Source organism: Theropithecus gelada, chromosome 1, assembly GCF_003255815.1.
Source record: "Theropithecus gelada isolate Dixy chromosome 1, Tgel_1.0, whole genome shotgun sequence".
In the NCBI taxonomy this organism is placed as follows: domain Eukaryota; kingdom Metazoa; phylum Chordata; class Mammalia; order Primates; family Cercopithecidae; genus Theropithecus; species Theropithecus gelada.
The window spans coordinates 160628859-160656058 of record NC_037668.1 but is presented as its reverse complement, the minus strand read 5'-3'; the positions used below and the strand labels follow the sequence as shown (position 1 = coordinate 160656058).

At 52.1% G+C, this 27200-nt stretch overlaps 1 protein-coding gene across 6 annotated transcripts in view; it reads left to right on the top strand.

The window, feature by feature from the left end:
* The window catches only part of NFASC (neurofascin), a 200596-nt gene that overhangs the window by 147730 nt on the left and 25666 nt on the right, over positions 1-27200 (top strand). For 2 of the 6 annotated variants that reach the window (XM_025379880.1, XM_025379871.1), the window contains 14 exons: positions 1475-1606; positions 4095-4238; positions 4935-5046; positions 5419-5585; positions 6034-6181; positions 7432-7556; positions 8440-8484; positions 9748-9849; positions 10143-10340; positions 11148-11218; positions 12576-12798; positions 18215-18337; positions 19435-19608; positions 22048-22062. In XM_025379880.1, coding sequence (XP_025235665.1) covers positions 1475-1606; positions 4095-4238; positions 4935-5046; positions 5419-5585; positions 6034-6181; positions 7432-7556; positions 8440-8484; positions 9748-9849; positions 10143-10340; positions 11148-11218; positions 12576-12798; positions 18215-18337; positions 19435-19608; positions 22048-22062 — 1779 coding nt within the window. Of the gene's footprint in view, positions 1-1474; positions 1607-4094; positions 4239-4934; positions 5047-5418; positions 5586-6033; positions 6182-7431; positions 7906-8439; positions 8485-9747; positions 9850-10142; positions 10341-11147; positions 11219-12575; positions 12799-14798; positions 14915-16706; positions 16912-18214; positions 18338-19434; positions 19609-22047; positions 22063-27200 lie in introns of those variants that run through there. The other 4 variants (XM_025379863.1, XM_025379889.1, XM_025379896.1 and 1 more) reach the window with 4 other exon arrangements.

The window sequence follows — 27200 nt, the reverse complement described above, 5'->3', positions numbered from 1 at the left end:
CACTCACTGGACGTGAGAGGGTGTGTGCATGCCCGTGCATGGGGCAGAGGGTATTAAGGGAAGGAGATCCACCCTGACCATCACCCAACTCTCCTTGGTGCCAACGCTCCCTCAGCAGGTGAATTTCCTCCCACGGCCCATTTGAATCATTCCCAGAGCCTTCTTTTTTCCTTTCGTTTTGCATTCCCGTTCGTGATGTGTCGCGTGAGCCCGTGCTGTCTGTGTACCTGTGCATGATGCTGTGCTGCTTTTTAAAACTGGGGAGTGCTTATGGCCAAAATTATTTTTTAAAATCCCTTCCTAACCCCCAAAGCAAAGAGGGCCCACCTGAGTGATTGCAGGCACCAGAGCGCATGTTGCCATGGGTCCCAGCCATGTGTGGCAGGCTGCACTGGTCACTGTTTGGCCTGGGACTGCACGGATGGTTGAGATGATGATGTCTGAGACCAGAGTACAGGAACTTTCTTAGCACATGGTCGATTGATCTTGTGACCTTGGTTTCAGCACCATACACAAATTAGGGAGTTCTTAGACTTTAGGGGGTGGGGGTTGGGTATCAAGATCTTTAAGAATCTGATCTGAAAGGCTCACTTCTCAGAAAAACCCACATTTCCACATATTCACAAAATTGTCCAATCAATTGAATGAGGTGGCCAGCTAAGAACTGCTCTAGCCAGGTGCGGTGCCTCACATCTGTAATCCCAGCACTTTGGGAGGCCGAGGCAGGCAGATCACGAGATCAGGAGATCAAGACCATCCTGGCCAACATGGTGAAACCCCATCTCTACTAAAATTACAAAAATTAGCTGGGCATGGTAGGGTGTGCCTGTAATCCCAACTACTCGGAAGACTGAGGCAGGAGAATTGCTTGAACCTGGGAGGTGGAGGTTGCAGTGAGCTGAGATCGCGCCCCTACACTCCAGCCTGGGAGACAGAGCGAGACTCCATCTAAAAAAAAAAAAAAAAACTACTCTAACCAAAGTTCCGTGCATAAAGGAATGAATATAAGACTTTTCCTAAAGGGTCTGATCTTGCAAAACACAGATCCAGAGGGACCAGCACGGTGCCCGCTTTACCACCTTCCCTGGCAGTGGAGCCATCGGATGCACACCGCAGACACTAGTGACCTCGAAAAGCATTTGCACCCAGGCCTCCTGTGAAGATTCTGATTTAGTAGGTCTGAGACAGGTCCTAGCGTCCCTTTTTTTAAAAAAGCTCTTCAGGGGATTCTAATGAGCAGCCCCAGTTTAGAACTATTGTTCTGTGAACTCAAAATAGATCAGCATCTGTGCAGCCAAGCCAGCCAGATACAGGCTGGACCAAGTTATCCCTGTGAGGACAAGCCCTGGGGCAGGTGGTGAGCGCCTGGTGCTGGGACTCAGGGGCTCCTGCCACACTAGAGGGAGACTGCTTGGTTTCTTCTGCCTGTCCCATGCCATCTAACTCCCCTGCCTGTGCCTGTCTTGTCTTCCAGCTGCTCCCTACTGGCTGGATGAACCCAAGAACCTTATCCTGGCTCCTGGCGAGGATGGGAGACTGGTGTGTCGAGCCAACGGAAACCCCAAACCCACTGTCCAGTGGATGGTGAATGGGGAACCTTTGCAATGTAAGTAGCGAGCTGTTGTCCTATCTGACTCTCATCTCTCTGCTATCAAAGGCTTCAGATTCCTGTCACTGTGCCAGCGTTGGTCACACTAGAAGTTCAGGAAAAGAGAAGCCCACTGGTGGCTGCTTCTCAGTTGCCCATCTTTTTGGACATCCCGAGAAGCCTACCCTCTCTTTGTGTTACAGAACAGGAAGCCTGGAACTCTGTGGTCATATTCCCATGCTTAAGGGATTTCTGCTGTCTTGGGGTTTTTTAAATCTCTGCTTTCTTCCCCTGAAGAAGCCCAGTTGATGACCTGGGGACTGTGGCTGCATCTCTTGGGGGTTGGGCTCTGAGTGACAGCTCTGGGGCTTGGAAGGTAGAGGAGAGTTCAGTAACCCCATTGTTGGTTACTCAAGTTCTGCTCTCTGCTGAGGGCAAAAGAAGAAGCAGGGTTGTACAATGATGTGAAATATTATGGTTAGATATGAGGAAGAACTGCCCCAGAAGAGCAGATGCACAGGTGCAGTTTATTGAGTAAGCTTAGACTTTGGGGACATTTAGTCCTGCCCAGGTGGGTGGAGTAGATGACTCCAAGGCCCCTTATAATCAGTGGCCTTGGTCAAGTTTTCACGTCATAGACTCTCTGATTGCATTTGCTTTTCAAAATGTCCTGTCCTTACTTTCTCTAAGTGGTCAGAGGAAATGTAAACAATGGTGTCAGCCAAATGGGGAAAACGTAGATGGCAAGAACTCAGAATCTAACTCAAGAACAGCAGCTGGTAGAAGCAAGTGGAGAAGGGGGGACACAGGTAGAGGAGAGGGTAAGAATTTACCTTTTTAGATATTTATTGTGTGCCACATTCTGTGCTAGATGCTGCACCCCTGTTGTTGCTTACTCTCAAACATTTAAGGTGAGGAAATAAGGTTCTCGTCAGTGCAGTGAGTTGTCCAAAATCGCATGGCTAGGAAGTGGTGAAGCTCTGGGTTGCCGTGAGTCTGCAATACAACTGCACCAGCTAGTACTGAACCTAGTTATCCCCAGCAAATGTTACTCCCCCAGCTACAAGCAGAGATATGAACACTGCCTGCCTTCTGCAGTTCTCTCCATCTTAATAGGACTTTGGGGGTAAGGCAGGCAATTGTGCTAAACTTTATAGCACCATTCAATAAAGGCAGCCCAGGACTTGCAACTGAGCCTCAGCCCTGGAAAGGTCACCTGTCACTCTCCCCAGGGAACATGTAAGGGAAGTGACTGGGAGGAAAATTGGTTGCACGAGAATTTGCCAGGCAAGGAGATGTACAAGTTGCTGGCACTGCCTTCCTTGGCCCCTTTTCACTGACTGGTGAGCCGGGCATGGATGATAAGAATGCTAACCTTGTCTTTCTTTCCCATCTGCTGATTCCCCGGTTCTGGGCTCAGACTGGCTGTCTGTGGAGTGGCGCCTGCAGGGCGACTCCTGCATCCTCCGCTGACTTCCCCTGCAGGTCTGAGTGATCTTGAATGCGTTTTGTAAGCTAAGTCATCAGCTTCCTAGTCCAGAAATCTTAGGAAGAAAGTCACTTTCTAGTGGTTAAAGATGAGAAAAGTGGCAATTCTTTGGTTTTACACCTCATCGTTGTTCTCTTATCTTAGCCTTCCTTAGAGTAGGGGAAAGTAGAAGTGATTCTTCCCATCTTACAGATGAAGGAAATGAGGCCCGGAAAGGTTTGTTGATTTACCCCAGATCCCAGAGTGAAGTGTGGGCAGAACAAAGACCCTAGCCCTCTCCAGCCTCTGCTCTCTGCATCCCAAGCCAGCAGTACTAGAACTGTGGGCAAGAATATCCTCTCTCAGTTTAGGACACATTTTTGGGGAGGAGCTGTGAGCTTAGGCAAATATAAGGACTCACGCCGTTTTCAAGAGGCTTTGGCTTATGGGTTTAACTTTGTGAATGTTTGGAGCATGCTCTCTTTAGAGGATGGGAGGGTGGTAGGTTCTGTCTATTGTATATTGCTTTGTCCTTTTCAAAACACATTTAAATATATGCACACTTGATTCAAATGGTAATAACAGTATGTGTTAGACCTTCTGTTCATCACTTTGTACATGCATAAAATCTCAGGTTATCTTCACAAAAACACCAAGAGGTGATCTGTTATTCCCATTCTGCAGACAAGGAAACTGAAGCTCACAGAGATTGAGTGATGCTGGTAGTAAGTGATGTGGTTAGAACCCAAACTGCTTTCTGTTTCCAAAGCTAATGCTTTCAACCACACCTGCCCAATGGGTATGTAGGTTGAACAAGAATTCATATTCCATACTCTAGACTAGATTAGAAATAAACCCCACAGGTTCAGAGAAGGGCTGAAGGTCACACACAGCCCAGCAGTGGCGAGGCCAGAAGCCCTGTCATCTGGTGCTCCCCACAGCACCCCAGTTGTTCCTGGGAGCCCTGGCCAGAGCCCCAAGTGCCCTTCACCCTGCCCTTCCTATCTCTCATCAGGAACTTCTCTTTCTTGTCTGTAGCGGCACCACCGAACCCAAACCGTGAGGTGGCCGGAGACACCATCATCTTCCGGGACACCCAGATCAGCAGCAGGGCCGTGTACCAGTGCAACACCTCCAACGAGCATGGCTACCTGCTGGCCAACGCCTTCGTCAGTGTGCTGGGTGAGTGTGCCCTTCGCAGCCTGTCTCCCCCTCCTCCCCACTACTGTGCAGTCTCCCCCGGGCTTGGTTATGTCATGGGGCACACTTTCTTCTCCGGGGATTGGCCAAGCTGGGTGAGGTAAGAAGATGGTGGAGAGTGGAAACATGGAGACGGGAAAAATTTTGTAAGAGGGATGGAGGACTTAAAATTCACAAAGCTGGATAAGCAGACAGTTAATTCCATCAGAGCAGTCAATCTTAGTCTTCTCCCTCCCCTGATGAGATAGAGTGGGACTGTCCCATCTCCTTGCTGTATCCACGTCGACTTCCCCTGGGTTTGCAGCTGGATCTCACGGTGGGAAATGGTTCCGAGTATATTTGCTGCACCCCTTGGGCAGGGAGAGGGTGGTGGGAGGGGTAGCTAGGAAATGCCTTAGGGCTGTGGTGGGGCAGCTACAGAACCTGCTGGATAATTTGGGGAGACCCTTTGCAAAAGCTGGATTTCAATGTAGGGTAGGTTGAGGGCAGAGGAAGGAGTAAGCTTCTCCTTCCCCACCTCATCCCTAGGGGCTTCCTGAAGGAGGGAAGTTTGATAGGGGAAGGTGCCTCAGTGCTTGGGAAGCTGCTGTAAGTAGAAGGCATGCAGAGGTGAGACTGAGGGGGAAGAAATGGAAGAGTTAGACTCAGTACTCGAGATCGGTTGTCTGGGAATTTCAGATGTCCCGCCTCGGATGCTGTCGCCTCGGAACCAGCTCATTCGAGTGATTCTTTACAACCGGACGCGGCTGGACTGCCCTTTCTTTGGGTCTCCCATCCCCACTCTGCGATGGTAAGTTCCAGGAGACCAGGCCTTCCACAGCAGGAGTCACTTGTCTCATCTTCTCCTTCCCATCTGGCCCATAGTAGGTGTTCAGCAAGACCTAGGAATCTTAAAGAGTCAAAGCTGGGAGGAAGTTGGCAGATCATCTGGATCAACCCCCTCATTGTACAGAATGGGAAACAGAGATCTAGAGAGGGATGGAGGCTTGCCAGGGCCACCTGGTGGTTAGAGGCAGACCCTCTGAGGCTCAGGGCTCCAGACTCCTAGCATGGGGCTCCTTCCACAGCCCCCACGGTCTCTCTTGATTGGCTGCTGCCCCTGCCCCTGCCCTTGGGCTGGTCCTGTCTCAGGATGCTGTGTGTTCTGCTGCTCTGTTGTGAGGTTTAAGAATGGGCAAGGAAGCAACCTGGATGGTGGCAACTACCATGTTTATGAGAATGGCAGTCTGGAAATTAAGATGATCCGCAAAGAGGACCAGGGCATCTACACCTGTGTCGCCACCAACATCCTGGGCAAAGCTGAAAACCAAGTCCGCCTGGAGGTCAAAGGTAAAGGAGAGGGTTCGCCAGTGGGAGTTCGGAAACGGGCGAGGAGGCCCTGCTCGCAGTCATCCACATGCAATATTCACGTTGAAAATGCACCACACCTATCTTTAACTTGGAATGGGCTCCCCAGTGTGCACCTGTGGAGTCCATTTAGGATCCATGTGGTCCAAAGAGAATTAGAGAAGGGAAACCTTCTGCTCACACCAACTCCCCACTACCACCCCAGAAATTACATCATATATTCCTGAGCCAGATGGAGAGGATTTGGGGCATTACCTGCTTTTGGGATTACCCACCCAGAACTCTGCTCCATTCATACCACAGCATACTGTTTGTGCCCCACTCCATAGTTGGCCCGAGGCCTCGAGGGCAGGCATATGCCACTGTGTGGCCGCATGGGGATGCTGGGCAGAGAACAGGCCAGTGGCGAGTGCTCTGGGCTTCTCCACAGACCCCACCAGGATCTACCGGATGCCTGAGGACCAGGTGGCCAAAAGGGGCACCACGGTGCAGCTGGAGTGTCGGGTGAAGCATGACCCCTCCCTGAAACTCACCGTCTCCTGGCTGAAGGATGACGAGCCGCTCTATATTGGAAACAGGTTTCTCTTCCTCCCTTCCCGCTTCCTAGTGCTAGTCTGAGGCACATTTTCTTTTTCTTGCTGTTGGTGACACATGGAAGAACACAGGGACAGGGAACCCGTGTCATGCATGTCACCAAGGAGCCACTGCAGAGGGGGTGATGGCCTTGGCGACTCCCCCACTTCAGGGGAGACCCCCTCCCCAACCCTGCACAACCTCCCTCTCTCCCACCAGCTCCCTGCTTCTCTCTCCTACACCTCCTCTCTCTCCCTTTTTTCAATCTCTTCACTTCTCCTCTCCCTCTCTCCCCTCACTCCTCCTCTTTTCCCTTTCCTTTTTGTCTTCTCTTTTGCTCCTCCTCTGCATCCCAGGCTCCAGCCTTTCAGCCCTATTTGCAGTACCCCTAATCTTCAGCAGAGGGCAGGGCTGATCTGAGCCAGCTCTCAGTTCTCAGACTGAAGCTGGAATGCTTTTACTACACCCATGCCTGCCCCTCTCCTCAGATCCTGATTTCACTGGTGTAGGGTAGGACTTAGGACACTGGCGGTGTTGAAAAGCCCCCCTGGGGGTTCCAGTGTGCATCAGGGTTGAGAACCGCTGTTCCAAGCCTCCCTCCCCAGGGCTCACTTTGCTTTACCTTCTTCCATCTCGGGGGAGCAAAGTTGTGCAGGGCCCTGCAGCTGGACATGGTACCAGTGGTTTCGAGCCATCATTTGACTCTTTGCAGAGGGTGTCCCCCTCTGCAAACCTTCTGGCACTCGGTGCTGACAGCTCTACAGCCCCATCCTGCTCTGTGGCCTCCCCTCTCTATGGGAGACAGTTCCGAGGAGCCAGGGGTCAGGCTGGCCTGAGCCTGGGTGCAGAGGAGACAACTCTGGGCTGAAGACAGATAAAGCTATAAGTATGAGAAGAGAAGGAATACCAACCTGCCTTTGGGGTCATGGGCCTCATGGTGCCCTAACCTGGGAGGGGGGCACAGCACAGTAAAGGCACAGGGGCAGGCACACGTATGGCATTGGAAGGTGAAAAACGTGATTCACGGCCACTTGAGCTCCACTCACTCTCTGTTCCCCTCCATTAAGTATGATGAATGCTCCAGGTGACTGTGAAGACCTGGCCTCTGTCAAAGCATTGAGAGGGAGCCTCATATCCCCCAGAAGGAACTTCCCTTGCCCTCCTGACTCGAGAGCCCCCTCTGGGGAGAAAGCAGTGGGCAGCCCTGAGCACTCCCCTAACCTCTCCTCCGAACCCTTCTTTGGTACCTTTGTAGGATGAAGAAGGAAGATGACTCCCTGACCATCTTTGGTGTGGCAGAGCGGGACCAGGGCAGTTACACGTGTGTTGCCAGCACCGAGCTAGACCAAGACCTGGCCAAGGCCTACCTCACTGTGCTAGGTAACTGCCGTTGCTCACCCTGGCACTGACCAGCCCCACCCCCTCCCCAGCAGCCAGAGAAGCAGTGGCCCAGGACAGTTCTGAGGGCAATGCCTGCAGTCAAGTGGGCAGGTCAGGCGTGGTGATCTCTTCTTGCCTTTTGATGTCAGGGTTAGGGAGCTGCCAGTTTCAGAACAAGCTGTGCAGGACAGGTTACCTCCTGAGTGGAGTGTGACTTCTCCACGTCTCAACTGAAAGGGACCTGAGTGATACAGAGAAAGTGAAGAAGGGTTTCTTGTTGTGATCATTGTACCTTCCTTACAGCTAACTCCACCACTAAGTCAATTAAAACAATCCATCCTTAAAGCAAGACTGAGTTTGTGTTTGTGCTTCCAATGACCTCTGCCAGCCTTCCTTTCCCTCCCGCCCCATTCCTGGGTTTTGGTGGCATTTCATCTTGTGCTATGCACTGAGCAAGATGATGCCGTGTCTTCCTGGCCTGCACCCAGGCTGGACTGTAAATACTAAGCTAACCCAAACCAAGAGGAAGGAGGCCTCTCCCTTCCAGGGAAGCAGGTCCTCTGTCACCTCTGCCTCCCTGTGGGTGCCCTACTGCCACTAGCGTTGGTGCAGTGGAGAGGCACAGTTGCAGGGAGCGTGGGCCCAGGCACGAGAGTCACATTGGGATGGGAAGGAAACAGAGGTGCCGCCCCCAGATGTGGAGGAAACACAGATGGCCTCTATAAGGGTAGGGGATTCCCCATGGAAGGACGGGGAAAGCCCTGCCTAGAACACCTCAGCCCAGGGGCAGCTGTCTAAGCCTCAGCTGCCTACCCCCATCCTTCTAGAACACCTTTAACCCTGGATAACCTGCTAACCTGGATAACCCGTCTTACCTTTGCAGCTGATCAGGCCACTCCAACTAACCGTTTGGCTGCCCTGCCCAAAGGTAATTCCCACTAATCACAGTCCCCTGCCAGTGCCCTCTCTTGGCACCCCGGGTGTGGAGTCTGGGAGAAGGAAGCCGCTTTGGGAAAGGGTGACAGTGTATAGGTTTGTGGGCAGCACTCCTGGCTACATGGGACCTCCTTTCAGTTGCCCACATCCACATCCCCAAGCCCAGGGCACAGCCCTATGCTGGGCTTCCTGCTCCCTACAGGGTGAGCTCGGAAGTTCTCGGCTGCTGTTTCACCCCATCCCTTGCCTGCAGCCACACTCACTGCTCCCTCAGGGTGGCCTGTCCTCCCAGCAGTCTTTCAGGTCCTGTTTGCAGGGAATGCGAAACCCTGCTCCCTTCACATCACCTGGAAACTCGTTGTTCAGCCTCCCTGCATCTGCTGCTTTCTATCCATTTATAATCTACGCACACATGCCACACACGCACGAACATGGGCCTGTGGGACTTGCCTTCCAGGTCCTTATAGTGACCATCTGAAAGATGGAAATCTGGTTCAGGGAGTCAAGATGGAGAGAAAATCTTGCCTACCCCTACCACTCAGTCACCGGATGTCTTTATCCCAGGCCAGGATGGCACTTAAACCCACTAAAGCAGTCCCAGTGAGATTCGTGCCCCCAAAAAGGTGCTGCCCTCACCCCTGTTTGCAAACCTGCTGGGCCCCTCTGTCCTGCTGTCCATCAGGGAAATTCCGAGACCAAGTCTCCATCTCCTCCCTGGTCTGGTCCCCTCTCTTTGTTGCCCCCACTCCTCTAACCCATCTGCCCTGTTCAGCAGGCTAAGCCCTCTCCTGGGCTCCCATCTACTCAGAGCGTTGGCACACAGAGTAGAGGCCAATTATTGTGAGAAAATGGGACAGAATCCCACACTCCCTCATCAGCCTTCCTAAGTGCTGTGAGCGTGGGTCTGATGACGGATGGCATTCCTGAATGCTTGCACTCTCAGAAGATCCACCGAGATGGGATGGCATTGGTCCCAGTTCTCTCTGTGCCCTGCATAATCCCCTTTATTCCTTGTTCCACACCCATTGATATTCTTTTTGGGGAGCTGGGATTTCAGGAGTCTCCTCTTTGTTTTTCCTTGGGCCCCTGTGGGAAGGGAGTGGTCCCTGTGTTCACCCCTCAGGGCAGGCTGGGGTTGGATCCGGCTGGTAGTGTAGACCTAAACCCATCAGGGAGCTGTCCAGGGCTAGGGCCGTCACAAGGGTGGACCCGCTCTAACTCAGGAGCCCTGCGTGGTGTCTTCTTCTGCCACCAGGACGGCCAGACCGGCCCCGGGACCTGGAGCTGACCGACCTGGCCGAGAGGAGCGTGCGGCTGACCTGGATCCCTGGGGATGATAACAACAGCCCCATCACAGGTAGCTCAGGGGCCCTGTGCTCCAAAGCTGGAAAAGAGGGATGGTAACACCCTTAAACCGAAGGCCTTTCCTGGTTTCCAGTCCCACTTCTGCCTCACTTGATGTGTGCCCTGAGCTATCCTCAGAATGTACAGAGGCCTTGGTGTCTCTTCCTGAGCCTTGGGAAGAATTCTCCCTGTGCCTTTGTGCGAGAGAGATTATAAAGATCAACGGAAGCCAAGGAGGAAGTGCTTTTAAAGAAGACCACTCCTAACTGAGCTCCCGAAACAGCTCTGTTTTCCTTGCCCACTCAGACTACGTTGTCCAGTTTGAAGAAGACCAGTTCCAACCCGGGGTCTGGCATGACCATTCCAAGTACCCCGGCAGCGTTAACTCAGCCGTCCTCCGGCTGTCCCCGTATGTCAACTACCAGTTCCGTGTCATTGCCGTCAACGAGGTTGGGAGCAGCCACCCCAGCCTCCCGTCCGAGCGCTACCGAACCAGTGGAGCACGTGAGTACCCCAGGGCTGCCAGAGAAGGCTCCGAAACTCTGCACCCCAAACTCACACTGAGTTCCCCCCATCCCCAGCCATGTGAGCTTAGGTTACTTCTCCAAGGCCCGGCCTCCTCATCTGTAAAGCAGAGAGTACTAACACCTACATCACAGAGCTGTTGTGAACATGTGAGAATGTGTTTCAGGTACTTACCATGATGCCTGGCATGTAGTAAGCACATGATAAATGCTAACTTCCAGTTTTATTATTAGTAATTCTTGATTATCTGCTTTAAAGGGGAGAGCTATGGCAAAGAGGTACAGCAGAAATACATAATTCAGTGTGAGAAATATATAAATTGGTATTACATCAGATTTCTTTTCCTAACACTCTTGGGTAGTATTTGGATTTCTGAAATCACACCAGCTCATAGAGGGTGGAGATGCTGCCCCCCAAAAAAATGTTAAATGCCAGGGATAAGCCAGTCTGGTATGAAACACATTTAGTGGATAATCCACAAAGGAGCTAATCCACACTGAGTTGGCTTACTGACCACCCACAGTGTGGAAAGCCTTATGATAAATGCTGTCTGGTAGAGGATTAAAATTCACAAGAAATTAGCCCTGCTCTGGGAGTTTAAATCTCAGCTCAGAAGGCACATCATGCACAGAGTAAGTTCATTTACACACCAGACCCAGCGTGTACATAGATGCTGAAGAAACTCGGAGCGTAGAACAGACCCATCAGGTGGGACGGAGGAAGGTTCCTTACCTTGCCCTGGTAAGGCACAAATTGGACTTGAACCTGTGTCCGTTTGGGTTCCAGCCCCCGAGTCCAATCCTGGTGACGTGAAGGGAGAGGGGACCAGAAAGAACAACATGGAGATCACATGGACGGTAAGAGGCCCTCCCAGCCCCGATGGAGCAGCTCCCCTTGCCACAGGCACCAGGAGCCCCTCTGCCTTGATGCCCCAAGACTACGAGGCCACGATGCGGTTCAGACTCTCTGGCTGGTCTTGGTGGCCATTCTTCTTTGAGAAACTAAGCTCCTCTCTGAGTTGGGCATCCAGAAACCAAACAGGACAAATGTCTAAGCATAAGATTTCAGAGAGGAGACGAGAGCAGAGGGGACCAGGGTCCACCGACTGCCAGTCTAGCCAAACGCCTAGAGGATGCAGCAAAATCAAGCGGACTTCTCTTGAAGGAGGAGGGACTGGGGTTAGACTTTAGAAAACATCTAAGCACAACACCAAACCAAGTTTTGGTGTGTTCTAAGGCCCTTTCACTGGAGATTTGTGGGAGCTGGGGAGAGACCAACATCTGAGATGTGTCCAGTACAGGCTTTCTTTTGGTCAGAGAATGGACTAGGTCATTCCAAAGACTCCCTCAGGTCTTATAAAATCCCATCTTTATGCCGGCTCACTGACTACATTTTCCAAACCGAAGTTGGAGTATGTGGTCTCAAAACGACTTTTTTCCCAAACCACTTCCCAGTCTGAGAATGCATACACAGCCACTGAAATATTAACATTTCTGAACTTCTGCCACAAGTAATGGAAACAGGGAGATGCAGTGTTTGGGATCATGACCTTCCCTGTCTTTCTGAAGGCTGCTCCCACGGCAGCCTTGGCCAAACAGGGCAACAGCAGCTGGACTGAGCCCAGATGCAGGACCCTGGTCTATGGCTCTGTATAGCAGGCTCCCAGGGGACTGACTCCTGGGACAGGCCCTTAGAAAATAAAGAGCAGAATCACACTCACGCTTAAAGAACTCTGACCTCTTGGGAAGGACAGGACAGGCGCACAGAAATTTGGTAGAACTAAAGTTCATTCTGGAATTTTGAGTTCATTAGCAGGAGCCATGCTGTGGTTAATCACAACTCATTTCCTCTGACTTTGGATAAGTTTACCTTATTGTCTATATTTTGATTTATTGTTGCTCCTGTCACAGGAAGGAGTTTTGTTGAAAATAAAACCTTTGCACCTGCAAATGTGGGTGGCTCTCAGAGTCAGAGTAACTGGGTCTCAGGCGAAGCCTTTGTCACAGAAAATCTGCATACTGCTGGGTTCACAGGACCTTCGCCTTTTGGGGGACTCACTGGGGTGGGGGATGTGGTCTCCCCTACCCTGCAAGGGGTCGGGCCAGTGTTGGGCATATCTGGAAGGGATGCCTGGCACAGCAAGAGAGGGCAAGCTGTGGGTGGATCTGGGCCCCTCTCCGGCAGCCTCCCCAGCCTGTCTGTCCCTCTGCCCAGCCCATGAATGCCACCTCGGCCTTTGGCCCCAACCTACGCTACATTGTCAAGTGGAGGCGGAGAGAGACTCGAGAGGCCTGGAACAACGTCACAGTGTGGGGCTCTCGCTACGTGGTGGGGCAGACCCCGGTCTACGTACCTTATGAGATCCGAGTCCAGGCTGAAAATGACTTCGGGAAGGGTCCGGAGCCAGAATCTGTCATCGGTTACTCCGGAGAAGATTGTGAGTAGTCTCCTCCCCATCCCCCTGCCAGGACCCTTGTGGCTAGGTCGCACGAGGCCATGCTGACAGGCCAAGAAACCTGGAGTGGGTATGGGAAGCCAGCCAGTTCTCAGGAAGGAGAAATGTCCTGTAGTGACCTAGAGCAGACAGGCACCCAGTCATGTCAGGCGTGGAAATATCATCATCCGAACATAGTTGGAATTACTGAATGTCATCACCCAGTCCAGAGCTGTCATTTCACAGATGTGAAAACTGAGGCCCAGAAAAGGGAAAACCCTCAGCAGTGTTCCGTAGTCATCAACGTCTGTCTTGAGAACAGAGCTCAGGTCTTCCGAGCAGCGTGCCTTACTGCTGAGCCATGCTAGTACCAAGAAAAACGTCAAGACTACCCATCCTAAAGAGGTATGATTAGACACCTCCACAGGAAGCAGGGCAGCAGGCCAGAGGTTCCCCCAGGGAAGGCTTGAGGGATTGGGAGGCCTCCTCAGCACCAGACAGGAGCGCCCCAACCAGCCCCTGCTGGTGCTCCCGCTGCGGCTCCCAGCCCTGGGCACTGAGCACAGAAAGAGCAGGTCTTTGGGGGCTGGCCTCTGGTAAAACAACAAGATTCTGGTCATATACAGGGACATATATGCCTGGCTTCCCAGACGATGGTGGCCTCGCTGTCCCCAGCACATCAGTCCCGTAGGCTGCTAAACAAAGCAGGGATGTCAGGGAGTCCCCTCCTGGCTGAGGGCCTTTGCGCCCTGTTGGGTCTGGTCTGATGGAAGAAGAGATCATGTAGGTGGATGGAGTGGGCAGAAGGAAGGGAGGAGGGACAGTCTTGGGTGGGGGGAATTTAGAAGGAGCCGTCAAGAGTAGGGCCCGTGGCGTTCCTAACAGTGAGATGGAAGAAGGCAGGGGTGGGCCCTGGGCCCCACTTTCCCAGAGGTGATTATGGATTGGACTCACAAGGGAGATGAGCAAAGAGGGTCAGCAGGTCCTCTGTCCATCCCACTCCTCACCTCCATGGTGGCGGGCACTTCAGACAGGAGCCCAGTGGTACTACTGGATGGTAAGTGCAGAAAGGGTGGCATCTGGTCATGGATTCCATGGACCAGCCCACAGTTTCCATTGCATGCTCCTACCCTGCGGCCCATGCTCTGATGGATTAGAGGGGACGAGGCAGAGCTGCTTTTGCAGCAGAGTGGAGAAAACAGGGACAAGAATCAGTTATAGGGGAGGGAGAGGGCTTCCCTTTCCAGGTAGTCGCAGGGTCAGAATCACTTCCTGAACTAGATTAGGGCATCTTCAACCTGTGGGTAATGTTTCCTGCCAGGAAACAGACGCACTCTCAGCAGGTACTATTTATCACGTGTGGACAGAGTTAGAGGGAAAATGGCAAGATATGTGATCCACCTTAAAGGCTGGCAGCAGTAGGAAGCCATTATACCACTCTGAGCCTCCATGGACGGGGATAGATGAGTCCACAGCCTGCAAGGACCACCCTCAGGAGCCATGGCCTTAGGTAGAAGAGTACAAGGCTGTCAACCTGTAGCCCAGGAAAGAGGAACCCAGGGGAATTGGTACCCACCCTTCCTCTCCTCCTGCCCTGGGGCCTCCTGTTGGCACCTGCTATTGGTTAAACCCATCTGGCAGCCTGAGAACATGGGAGCCCCACTGATAAGGTCCAGCGAGGGCAACCTCCCAGGACACGGAGCAGGGTGAAGAAGGGTGGAGGATGAAATGAAGGGGCAGATGGAAACTACCCAGCACAGGAGGGGGCAAATGACTGCCCTCTAAACATGTAGGCAGAGTCGCTTCCACCTGGACTGCCACCCTTTTGTCCTGAGCCTTACCCACCACCTTTTCAAGTACTGTCTGATGGAGGAGACATGGCCCCTGCCCTCATGGAATGCTCAGTGTTGAGTGGAGTGCAGGTCCAGGCCAGCAGAGAAAAAGTCAGAAGCAACCCTAGAGTCCTGCCTGTATAACCAACTCTCTGTCCCGACACATTGCAGATCCCAGGGCTGCGCCCACTGAAGTTAAAGTCCGAGTCATGAACAGCACAGCCATCAGCCTTCAGTGGAACCGCGTCTACCCCGACACGGTCCAGGGCCAGCTCAGAGAGTACCGAGTGAGGAAGCCAGCTCTGGACTCACCTAACCACCCAGCTCACTAACCAGGGCCAGGGGTAGCAAATGCGGGGCATAAGATATTTGAAAGAAATCCTAGGGATATTTATTGAATCCAAGGTTGACTTAAAAAGATAATGTCTAGAGTTAGATGTTCAAAAATATACCTAGAAAAAAAATTATATACATGATATATTTTATATACACACACATCTGGATTTAAAATTAAAACCCACTAAATTTAAATTTTAAAAGTTGCATATTATATATATTATATATGTATAATATATATATACACACACACACACAGATGTGTCCAGCAGATATGCTGAGAGATTCTGCTCAGCAGAAAATCACGTGAAAAGCGGTGGGTTTGGGTTGGTGTTGCGTAGCACATTGCGTTTGGAATACATGCATGAGTGGGCAAAAATGTATCTTCAGAGCAGTGTTGAGGCACCGCTGAGCTACACCCCTCCCCTATCCCAATGGCCCCTACTGGGCTCCTTATCTCCTAAGCCACAACTAACAGGCAAAGCCACTGAAAGCGTGCAAATGCCCTCCCTGTTGTCGCAGCCAACTCCAGATAACCCAGTATATGGAATTTCAAGGCCCTTGGCTTCTCCCTGCCTGAGAGCAGTTTCTGCTCAATCGTCCATCCTCTTCAAAAGGGTGAGCTCAGATGGGAAGAAGAGAGAGAGCACCCAGGGTATACACGGCGCTCCCTTCTGAGTAGCACTAATTAAAAGTTGGCTGGAAAGTGAGGGAGGGAGGCAGTAACTGTGATTAATGCAGGTTCTGTGGCCTCAGAGGCCATCAAGAGTTGGCTGATAGACAGTTGGAGGCAGAGCAAGAGAGGCTAGTCTCTTCCTGGGAAATGAATTTGGCCAGTAGGGGAAAGAAGGCAATGTGATGTGTACACTTGAATGAGCTCTTCCCCACAGTTGACTTGCACCCTTAACCTACTTGCTTAGAGATTTTTCTGGCTAAAGCTCCCCATGGGTCCCCCTCTAAGTCTGGACTCCTTCCTACCTTGCCACGGGCAGCCTGGGAGACACTGGCGTGGCCACCTGACCTATGGCTTCTTACCCACTGCTAATTAAAGACCTCATGTTGCCCAAACTCATTCCACTGTCCCCTCCAACACTACCATCTTCCATAGCTGTCCCTTCCCATCCAAGCTCTGCTACCATGCAGCCTGGCATCCCACTGACTTGGACATGTGACTGTCTCATCCCTAAAGGTCTTTCAACAATATGAAAAGAAATCATTTTACTTCAAAGGATTAAATCAACCTTTCTCATGTTCAGACTTCCGGGGGTAACTTGTTACCTTTCAACTGCTGCCTGCCGTCAATCTAAACCATACTAATCCAATTCAAGGTGATGTGGTCTTTGAGCACAGAGTGGAGCTTTCCATGCCTGGACCCTTGGCTCACTATTTTTGGTTCTGGCACGGACTCCCTGAGCAACCTGGTACCCACCTTGGAAATCAGTCTCATGATGGAGCAGCTCAGATGTAAGTTTGGCCAACTTGCTCTTTCCCCAAAGACGTGGCATGGATCAGAAAATAATTGGAACCAAAACCCTTATTTCTTGTTTAATATAAATTCATGTTCATGAGTGGCTGATGAGTGGGGATTAAAAGGCTGCTTCCTCAGCCTGGATAGGACTGATGAGGTCATTTGGGACTTGGAGGCTGTAGCAAGCAAAGGAAAGCCCGGTCACTACCACCACCACTAACAACTAACCCGGCCCTGCCTGCCTGACCCCTCACCAGCCTGCCTCTGTCCCGAAGGCCTACTACTGGAGGGAGAGCAGCTTGCTGAAGAACCTGTGGGTGTCTCAGAAGAGACAGCAAGCCAGCTTCCCTGGTGACCGCCTCCGTGGCGTGGTGTCCCGCCTCTTCCCCTACAGTAACTACAAGCTGGAGATGGTTGTGGTCAATGGGAGAGGTGATGGGCCTCGCAGTGAGACCAAGGAGTTCACCACCCCGGAAGGAGGTAGGTCTGGCCTGCAGCTCTTCAGGGTGGGGCAGGAGAAGGGTGGCACACACCTCGGGCCTGGAGAAACTCCAGCGTGGCTCGGCATGGATGGCACAAGGCGACTTCTTCGAGGCCTCCAGGGGCAGATGACCTGCAAGCTGAGCCTCTACAGCCATTCCCAGAGCACCATCACCAAGGTGACCTGCCCTGCCAGGAGGTTGTATCTCAAGAGAAGACCTGTGAGGTCTGCTGACATAATTCCAGATGGACTATGCAGACTGATCCCCAAGGGCACGGCGGGCGCCTGGGCCGCCCCACCACCTTCCGAGGCAGAAGGCAGCCGTCCATCCTGACTGCCAGGAGCCATCTGATTTGTTTGCCAGCACCCAAGGCCTTCACGGTTCTCCCCACATGTTCTCAAGAAGCTGTCACTGAGATAGTCAGTGTGTGTGTGCGGTGGCTCTGCAGAGGGATACCCAAGTGTAGCCCCGCCTTCTGCAGGCCCATGGTTTCACAAGGCCCTGGGGTCAAAACTCCTGTTTTTTGTTTCACATAAATTCAAGTTCATGAATTAAGAGATGACTGCAAACTTCCTGGTTCATTTCCCTGTTCTTGCCAGTCTTCTTTTATCTGCTTTGCATCTGTTTCGTCCTCCTCCATTTCTCCTCCCTCCTCCTTTAATTTTTATTTTCCCCATTTTTCCCAACTTTTCCTCCTGTCCTCTGTTCTTCCCTCTTGTTCTCTTTATCCTTGTCTTTCCCTTGCCTTGGTTTGGTTTTCATCATTGGCCTCTCCCTAACACTCCCGCCCTCCCACCTCTTCTGGATGTTCCGCCCTGGGTTTCTGTCTCCTTAACCCTGAACCCAACATTCTCAGCTCAGAAGCCTGGGCCTGCTGCCTGGACCCAGCGATGAGAATCCTTGTCTGATGATAGGGAACTGCAGCCTCTGTACAAAACAGCTGTAAGTGGTTCTCTACCAAGGAATGGTTCTGCCCAATTTAGAGGTGTCTTTGCAAAATCAGAGCCTAATGTGTGCTTAATCCACGGTAGTTGCTAGAAGAAAACCTGATTTACTTCTTCCTCTCTTAAAAAGCAGAGTCTGAGCTATGTTTGTCTTCAGACCTGGAGGAAATGGCATCCTGGATGGGGCAATGGGCTCCGGTCATCTCATGGTTCTCCCTGGCTTCAGTTTAGCAGTGTCCAGCATGGGGGTTGTCCAGAGGTCAATGCCTTCATACTTGTGCTTTGTTTTTTTTGTGTTTTCCTCATCCTCCCTGCCCCCTCCCCCTCATCTCCCCTGCTCTCTCCTCCTTCCCCAAGTACCCAGTGCCCCCAGGCGTTTCCGAGTCCGGCAGCCCAACCTGGAGACAATCAACCTGGAATGGGATCATCCAGAGCATCCAAATGGGATCATGACTGGATACACTCTCAAATACGTGGCCTGTACGTTCTGCCCTTCCCTTTCTCTTAGATAATCTGGGAACCAGAAACCCCATTCTCACCACTTTTCCTAAGTACTCAAGGTAGAAAGCCTGTGGGTGCAGATGGCATTGTGGAGGGATGGAGGGACCAATGAAACAGTTCCCAATAGGATTAGGGGAGGCAGGTGGGACTCAATCCCTGCTCTCCTTGCATAGTTCTGCCTGCAGGGAGCTTCTAGTCTCACTGATGAGACAAAGGGAACTCCAGTCTAATGAGGGCGACAGCCATGGCCTTTAGGGATCTTTCGTAGTCTCCAACACGTACAGAGTCTAGGAGAGAGAGTTCCTCAGCCTCTGGAGCTTCCACCTGATGGCATAGACAGTATACTCACAGGAGTCCACAGACAGTCAGGACACCCCTTGACAAGGTGTCATTTATGATAAGGCAGTTGCATGTAAAGCTGCCTGCTGACTGTAGGGTGACCCGAATTGGGAGCCTGGGTTGGAAAGACCCCACCTCAAGAGCTCAGCATCACCGTGCAGGGACAGGAGTACCATTACATTTGAAACACATTAGGCCTTCAAAAGTAGGTAACATACCTTGTTGGGAAACTCAAAGAGCCAAATGATGTGTTGTTAGCAATTTTAATAGCCAACTGTGTGCTTGTATGCTGTTCGGCATTGATCTCTGGACCAGACCCTTTCACCCTTTGAGGTCCATTGAATAGGCATTTTACAAAGGAGGCATTAAAAATCAAAAGGCCTAGTGGTGTTGCCCTAGTTCTGTTTGAAAGGAAGAAAGAAAGTGAAGAGTTTTGTCCTTGTTGAAAGGGCTTAAGAATATAAACGGAATCTTTCTGAATCAGCCACATAACTCTTCAGTGAGCTAGAGACAACAGGATCAGTGAAGAAGGATTAACCCTGGGTGTAATCAAAGAGCCCAGAGGGAGTTCTCGCCCAGCGCTCTGCCTTTGAACCAAGCCTTTAAGATCACCAGGCAGGTGCTATCATTTCCCATTCCAGCAAAGTCAGGAAGGTGTTCTCCCTCCAGCTTGCAGATTATATAACCCATCAATAAACGTTGCTAAAGTTTAATTCCACTTACCTCTGTCTCCCCAGTTAACGGGACCAAAGTAGGAAAGCAGATAGTGGAAAACTTCTCTCCCAATCAGACCAAGTTCACGGTGCAAAGAACGGACCCCGTGTCACGCTACCGCTTTACCCTCAGCGCCAGGACGCAGGTGGGCTCTGGGGAAGCCGTCACGGAGGAGTCACCAGCACCCCCGAATGAAGGTAGGTGCATGGCAGCAGCCCCTGGGGTAAAAGGTCCCAGCTAGTTCAGAGGCCTAGAGAAACACACTGAGGTCTGTAGCTGGCTGCCTGGGATGGAGAGGAAATGGGGCTTGCAAGTCCTCAAGCCCTTGGTAGGTGAGAACCCATCTTAATGTGTGAGAGGTAGGTGCTGGTGTTGGATCTGGAGCCTAGCTGTCCTTGGACCTCTGTGATCACACCTGGGTCCCCACTTGCCCTGACTTGCTGAGTCACTTGACATCTATCATCTTTCCTTCTTGTAGAGGAATAAGGAAGAGAGCATGAGTTGAGAAATGAGAGAAAGCATAATGAACTCCAAAGAACAGTGAGTGTTCACCTCTTGAGGGAGGCAGGAATATGATTGTGAGTGCCCCATGAGGGCTCTGGGGACAACCTTCTTTCTTCGAAGGCACATGGGTTCAAGGAGGTAAGGGAAACCATCATGATGACGCTGCTTACTGGCATCGTGAGTAGAGCAGAGAATGTGGTCCCTCCTTGCAGTCTGAATCGGATGCGTTGTCAGGCTGCAGAGAGGAGGAGGAGTTAGGAAACAGCCGTTTGCCAAGCCAGCTTCACAAAGAGCAAATGAGTTCTTCATCTCCTGGGTCCAGGCGTCATCTGGCAGCATTTCATCCCCCACCGGAGCTGCACCTGCCTGAGGACTCCACTAGAGGGGGCTCCAGGCTCACCCGCACATACGCTGGCGTCAGGCGGAATGTGCAGCCTGGGACCTCTGGAGGAGGCAAGGCTGCAAAAACCTCAATACTGGCTCACCCCTAGGAAAGGCTGGGGACCCCTGTGTGTCTCCAGAGATACAACGGTCAATTCAACAGCCATTTCTTGAGCGCCCACAATGTGAGGTGCCAGACACTGCCACACACAAGGGATATACAAAGGTAATAAGAAGCTCACACCATCTAGAGGGGGAGCCATCTATAAGAATATCTAATTGCATGTCTAAATGAGGGGGCGCAGTGGCTGGGCAGAGTGGGGGATTCAGTCTTCATGGGAAAACTCCAGAGAAGAGGTGATGTGAGTGGGCACCCTGGAATCTGAGAAGTCATTGTGTCTAGTGCTTTCCACAGAAGGGTCAGGTCCCGCCGCCTGGCCCAGGCCCAGACAGGGGTCTCCTGAGTGCCACCCCCACCTGCATTCCAGGAGAGCATCAGTGTTGCCTTCTCTGGGGCTACCAGGCCTGCTGCGTCACCCCGGGCTCCCAGGCAGCTTCACAAGTTGCCCACATCCTTCCCCAGCCCCACCACTCTAGACAGCACACCAGCGCTGAGGCGGGAGAAGAGGGGCCAGGCAGAAGCAGAGAAAGGCTGACAGCCCTCTCTGCATCCCTCTCCGGGCTCAGAAACCAGGAGTGAGTCACACAACCAGCTCTCCCTGCCACTGTGCTCTTCTGCACTCTCCCAAGCCCCTGGGCACTCGGGAAATTTATTAGGGCAAGGGGACTTAGGTTAGTGACTGATGTGTGTCTGTTACCAAAGGCCAGGCCAGGCTGTGATGCACTTTCTTGATTACTCAATTCTGCAAGTAGATAGATAAAGAGAGCCCCTTCTTCCCTCCCTATGTGCACCCCAATACAGAACATCAGATAAACAAAGCCCCATTGTCCAGCCCCAGTAACCACCACAGAGAATGTTCTGCAGCCCCGGGAAACAAGAGGACAAAGAGAGACTTTGTTCTTAACTTAGGGCTTTGCAGAAAATTCAAGAATTTCACTTAGGGCTCTCAGTCCAAACTTGGGTTTCTAACTTCATAAAGTCCAACTGGAAGGGAAGAATTGGAGGGACGGAATACCAGGAGAGGGGCTCCAGGCTCCGTCCTTCAAAGTTCCTGCCTTCCAAGGTTGCGATGGTGTGGAGTGGGTCCGGCTGAACACGCTCCCTCTCTCGTATCCATCCCACTATTCAGCATCTTCCCCTGAAGACAGAAACCATCCTTTTGACTGGAGTTGATTTCCTCCCACACCACCTACTCCTTATCCCCTCAACCCCTGGCATCATGGAGGGTCACCCAGCCTGCTCAAAGGTCATGCCAACCTAGCCAGAGCAGGATATGCTATTGAGGACAGAACTGGGAACATAATCCTCTGAGTGGACTGTCTCTGCAGCCACCTCTTAGATGTCCAGTCCTTGAGTCGAGGTAGAAACAGCGTGTTAGAAAGGTCTCCAAGGCCCAGGTGGAAAGGTTTCTGTAGGAACATGCCTGACTCAGGTGGAGTTGACCGTGAACCCTGAATACCAGTTGGCATCCTCAGGCCAGCAGCCAGCACCTGGCCATGCCGTCTGCATAAGGTTTGGGCTGGAACCTTCTCTGCTTGCTTGTCCTGTGGTTTCACTTGTGCTCTGTTTTCTCTTCCCTTTTCCATCCTTTCTCCCTCTGTCTGGCCATCTTGGGCGCTGTGTTCTGAAGCTACTCCAACCGCAGGTACCGTACCAGCATCGGAGGTAATGGGCATGGCATGGGGCAATGCAGGCGGAGCCCAGCCAGGGTGGACAAGGAGGGAGAGGCTGAGGCTGAAAGCATGCTCCAGACTCACCCTTTCAGTGGCTGGGAAGCCAGATTGTCAAGCGGGATGTGTGTGGAGGATGGGACCAGAGGAGAGCAAGCCCGCTCTCCCCCCTTCCCAAACTATTTGCCCCCTGCTGAGAAAGAGAATGGCTCAGCAGGGGTCCCACACACACCGGCCCTGACCTGCTCTCTGGAGCTGCAGTTTGATTCTGACACTGAGTAGATTACTTCCCGTTAACCACCTGAGCCCTTGCCTGGACTTGACAGCTCAGAGCAGTGTCCCCAGCTGTGGCTCTAGAAGGCGTGCTGCAGCAGGAGCAGGGACAGCTGGCTCCTGGTGGGGCTGCCGTCTCCTGAAAGGGTGAGCGCGGTGTGCATGCCGGCTTTGCATGCTGCATGGGGGCCTGGCACCGGCTCTGCCAGCCACCACGGGCTCTGCTCAGTGAGAACAAGCAAGCACGTCCATGGATAGGGCCAGGTGCTCCAGTTCCTGGAGTCTCAGCAGGCACTGTGGGCTGATTATCTCCTCACCCTTCAGAAACCCAGCGTTTCCAAGTCTTTAGCATTAAGAACAGTCTCCACTCTCGGGGTGTGGGAGGTAGATCTACAGTGGACTGAGGTGCTGGGCAGCTCTGGGCTTAGGACCTGCTAATCAAGTTACTCCTCTCTAGTCCTCATGTCATGGGTTTGAGGGCTATCAAAGGGCTCTTCATCACAGGAGGCCAGTCCCCAGGCTGGAGAAACGAGGCAGGGGACCCCAGGGTTCCTTTCCAGGCCCTCCTCTGAGCCTGAATTACATAGATGGGAAATGAGAACAGGATTCACCCTGGCAGAGCAAAGGCTACGAGCAAGCGCTCACCAGAGCCTCCTTACATGCCAGGCAGTGGAGGGAGAACTGAGGACCGGGCCAGGAATCTGAGGGTTGGCTTATGAAGGGGATGCCACCTTGCCCAATTCGATTTCTTCCTCGCCTTTGCTTATTCATCCGCACCCCCATCCTATGTTGATTCTATTTCTGTTGCACAGCTGCTTCCTTCAGTTTGTGTATGTTTTGTGGTCAGATCTGTGGATGGTGAGCTGCCATCATCCTTCCCTCTCTCCCTCAGTCCTCACAATCACCACCACCCCAGTGCCTCCCCACAAAGTCTGAACACCCCTGTGAAGATGTGAGGCAGAGAGGTGATCCTAAGCCTGGGGACCAGGGTGAGAGCCATCCTTGCCACACTGGGGCCTCCCTGACTTCCTGCTTGAAGTTTACATAAGTCTCTCCCATGACGAAGAGGAAACGCAGGGAGGGCATCAGGCGAATCAGCTGCAAGCTCATTGGAGAAGCAGCTCCCCGTCCACCTCCCCCATTCTGGCACCCTAGGACCCAAGGCAGGTGGGCCTGGTGGCAGGCAGTCTGTCTTGTTCAGTGGGCATCTGTGCTGGCCTGTGCTGCCCCTCTACTGAGTGGGTGAGAGGTATCTTTGCAATCACCCTGCTTCCTACTTCCCACTTAGAGAAGATCTACACTCAGGCAGCATGAGCTCACGGTCTCAATCAAATGTTTCCTGGGCTCTGGCTTCCACGTGACATGGCAGTGGAGGCAGATTGCACTTTTTGGGAAATGAGATGTGCTGATAACATCAGCTGTTCTCAGCTTCAAATGCGTAAGAACCTTCTGCACAATGAGCAGGTGCCAAGCAACAAAACTCGGGTTCCATGTTTTTGACGTGGACCTGGCGTCCGGCCCACTGCTGTCTTCCCTCTCGTCCTTTCCAAACCTGAGCACTGTTTCCCCAAACTGCTCTGTTCATCTCTCACCCAGTGAAGATAATCCCTCTCATCCACCTGTATCTGCAGTCTCTTAGGATTGCTGCCCATCTGTCTGACAATCTGTGATTTGGCCGGGGTAGTCAACATGCCATGTGGACATTTTTGGACTAAACCTTTCACCTTGGAATGTCTAGGAAGTGCTGTCCTCTTCTTTGACCCAGCTTAGGTCTGCAGATGTTTGGTGGGCTCTTGATAGGTGCCCTGTTCCGTGGCAGGTTCTGGGACAGAAAGATGAATGACACATGTCATCTCTCCTCAGTGTTCTCCATCTCATGCATGGTGCTCCCTGAAACCCTCCTGGAAAACCCTTGGTTGTGGCCAGGGTGCCTGCCAGTGTGCATTAGGTGACAAACCTGTGAGGTTGATGCTGCTGTCTAGGAGGGGCCTTGTGCTTCCAGCTCTAGCCCACTCAGGATCCCCCCTTAGCTAACAGAGGGTCTCTGCTGCCCCTTCTCCTTGGTCGCCAGGCTGATGGTCTCTACTGAGCACTGACCAGGATTGCTTCCAAACCTGTAGCTCCTATTGTGGCAAGAAATGACATCTTAGCCCAGTCATATGTCTTCCCAGCCTGGTGCCACTCTGCTGGTAAGCCCTACTTCTTAGTTTTCTTTTGAAAACATCGCTCTTCTATTCTCTCCCCAACCTCAGCCCCAGGGGATGAAATAATCTGAATCTCCTTGGACCTGAGCCGTAGAAGGTTTTCCCCATGGAACACTTGCCCCTTCGTTCCACCTGTACTAGCCCCCTGACAGCTCACTGCCTGGCTCTTCTGCACCTTCCCTCAGAGGCTTTTCTTCTTTCCTCCACCCTCCCTAGCTCCCTGGGGGCCCTGTCCTGCCTTGGGACAATAGACACAGCTAATGAGTGGGTCGGAGATGTGCCAGCAGTGACCTCAGCCGGCTGAGGTTGTATCCTCTATGGTAACTTCGATGGTGGGAGCCCTGGGGAGGCTGCCAGAAAGTGACCCCTTTTCTCTGTGACATCTCTTGCTCCCTCTTACTAAGCCTGAGCCAGAGAGGAAGCAGCTAGGTAGCCATCATCAGAGAAAAATGCTACCTTTCTGCCACACTTGGCGAAGTGGCCATCAGGCGAGGGGACAATGCAGTGTAGAAACATCTTCAGAGCCATCTCTCATCCTTGCCTCTGCCCAGCAGGGCCGGTGAGGAAAATGCTGTCACCTGGGCTCTCTTGACATCTCTGTCCTCCAGCTACTCACTGAAACATCCTGGGGGAAGTGTGTGCCCCCAGCTATGGCTATGTTGGGGTATGAGTGTGTGTGTGTCTGTGTGTGTCTCTGTGTGTCTGAGGGCCACGGGGCCACATGAGAGAGTGTAAAGCTTTGGGGAAGATTGACTTAGTTTCTGGGGCCTGGGGAATGTAGCAGCCACTGCACCTGTAGGAAGGGAGCCCAGGCCCCTGCACTACGCAGTGTGATGATTCAGGTTAAAAGGGAATGTTTGCTTTTTTGTTTTGTTTTTTTGAGGCAGAGTCTTGCTCTGTTGCCCAGGCTAGAGTGCAGTGGTGCGATCTTGGCTCACTGCAACCTCCCCTGAAGGGAGTGTTTTCCGACGATGCCTTTTAGATAGTCATGAGAAGGGCTACCTTGTGAGCATTTGATTTGTCAGAAATTATTAGAAAACATACTATTTATAAAGAACTCCGGCAGGTGCAGCACTTTGGGAGGCTGAGGCCAGAGAATTGCTTGAGCCTGGTAGTTCAAGACCAGCCTGGGTTCCATGACAAAACCCCATCTCTATAAAAAATACACAAATTAGCCAGGCATGGTGGACCTGTAGCTGGACCTATAGTCCCAGCTGCTTGGGAGGCTGAGGTGGGAGGATGGCTTGAGCCTGGGAGGTCGAGGCTACAATGAGCCATGATCACACCATTACACTCCAGCCTGGGTAACAGAGCAAGATCCTGTCTCAATTAAAAAAAAAAAAAAAAAATCAGAGCTCTCCTGCCCAAGTAGACCAAATAATTTCTCCAGGTCCATCCCAGCAGCACAGAGCAGCAGGAAGAGCCCATGTGTGTCCATGGCCATGAGAGCTGCAGGGAACAGGCCTGGGAGAGAACTGACCTTTGCCGCATGGGTCTCTCAGGCTTTCCCATGTATGTGTACACAGTGTGTGTGTGTGTGTGCGCGCGCACGTGTCGGTGGGTGGGGATAAGTGAATCCCTCATGTTGAGTGTTTATAGTGCTAAGCTTGTATTCCAGGCCTGAGGCCATCCTGGACTGAGCATGGCCCTGAATAAAGAATCTGAGAGGGAGAGTTGCCCCACCGCTCACCCCTCCCCACACCGCCCTGATGTCTGTGGGTTGTCCAGGGTTTGGGGAATATAGCATTGTGAGCTTTGAACTTGCCCAGGAACCTCTGGAACATATGGGGCATAGTCAGCTGCCCAGTGTGACTTGGGTGGCCAGCACCCTTGGGGCGCAGTAGTACCTCTGATCTTATTAGTAGGGAAGCAGGAGTATTGCCTCCTTCTCCAAAGAAGGACTTGTAATATTGGAGACCCAAGGGAATGAACTGGCTTTTGTTGGGCAGGCTCTGGCTGGGAAGGCTTAGGATCGCTTCACTCTCCCTTTAAAAAGCTCTCTGGCAATTCTTTCTCTGGCATCCCTCCCTGCCCTAGCCCCTTTCTTGGGGATATGATTTTCCTGAGAGATCTGAGGCTGGGTGGGATTCCTTGGGAGTGAGAGTTAGCTGCCTTTGTTTTAAAGTCCCTGCCTACTGCCACATTAGCATCAACTCTAGAAAGTGAACTGCGGTCAGATCACAGGAGATCGAGTGCAAGGAGGAGAGGTGGCTCTGTCTCTCTCTGCTTGGCCTCATTATTCTCATACTCTCGGCTTTAGCAAAAATTAGATCTGCAGGGAAGGATAGGGCAGCCCTTTCCATGACCTTCTGTATCAGGAAAGAAGACCTGTGAAAAAGTTGTCACATACATAAGCTTAGTCCTCCCAAGCTGACCAATATCCAAGGATCACTTTGGGTGAGAGATGGGTGTCATGAGAGGGTTAGCCCAGATCTGAATGATTCTGTGCACCATGAAGATGTATGCAGAAAAGAAGTCCAGCATGTGCCTCGCTGTGCCTGGGACGACTCTGTCTACTGTGGGCTGGGAAGGTGGTGCTGCTGAGTGTGGGTCATACTGTCATTCCATTAGCTCCCTCTTCCCATGTTCTCGTGTGAACAGAAAGCACTTGTACCTGCACCCAAATTTCCTAGAGA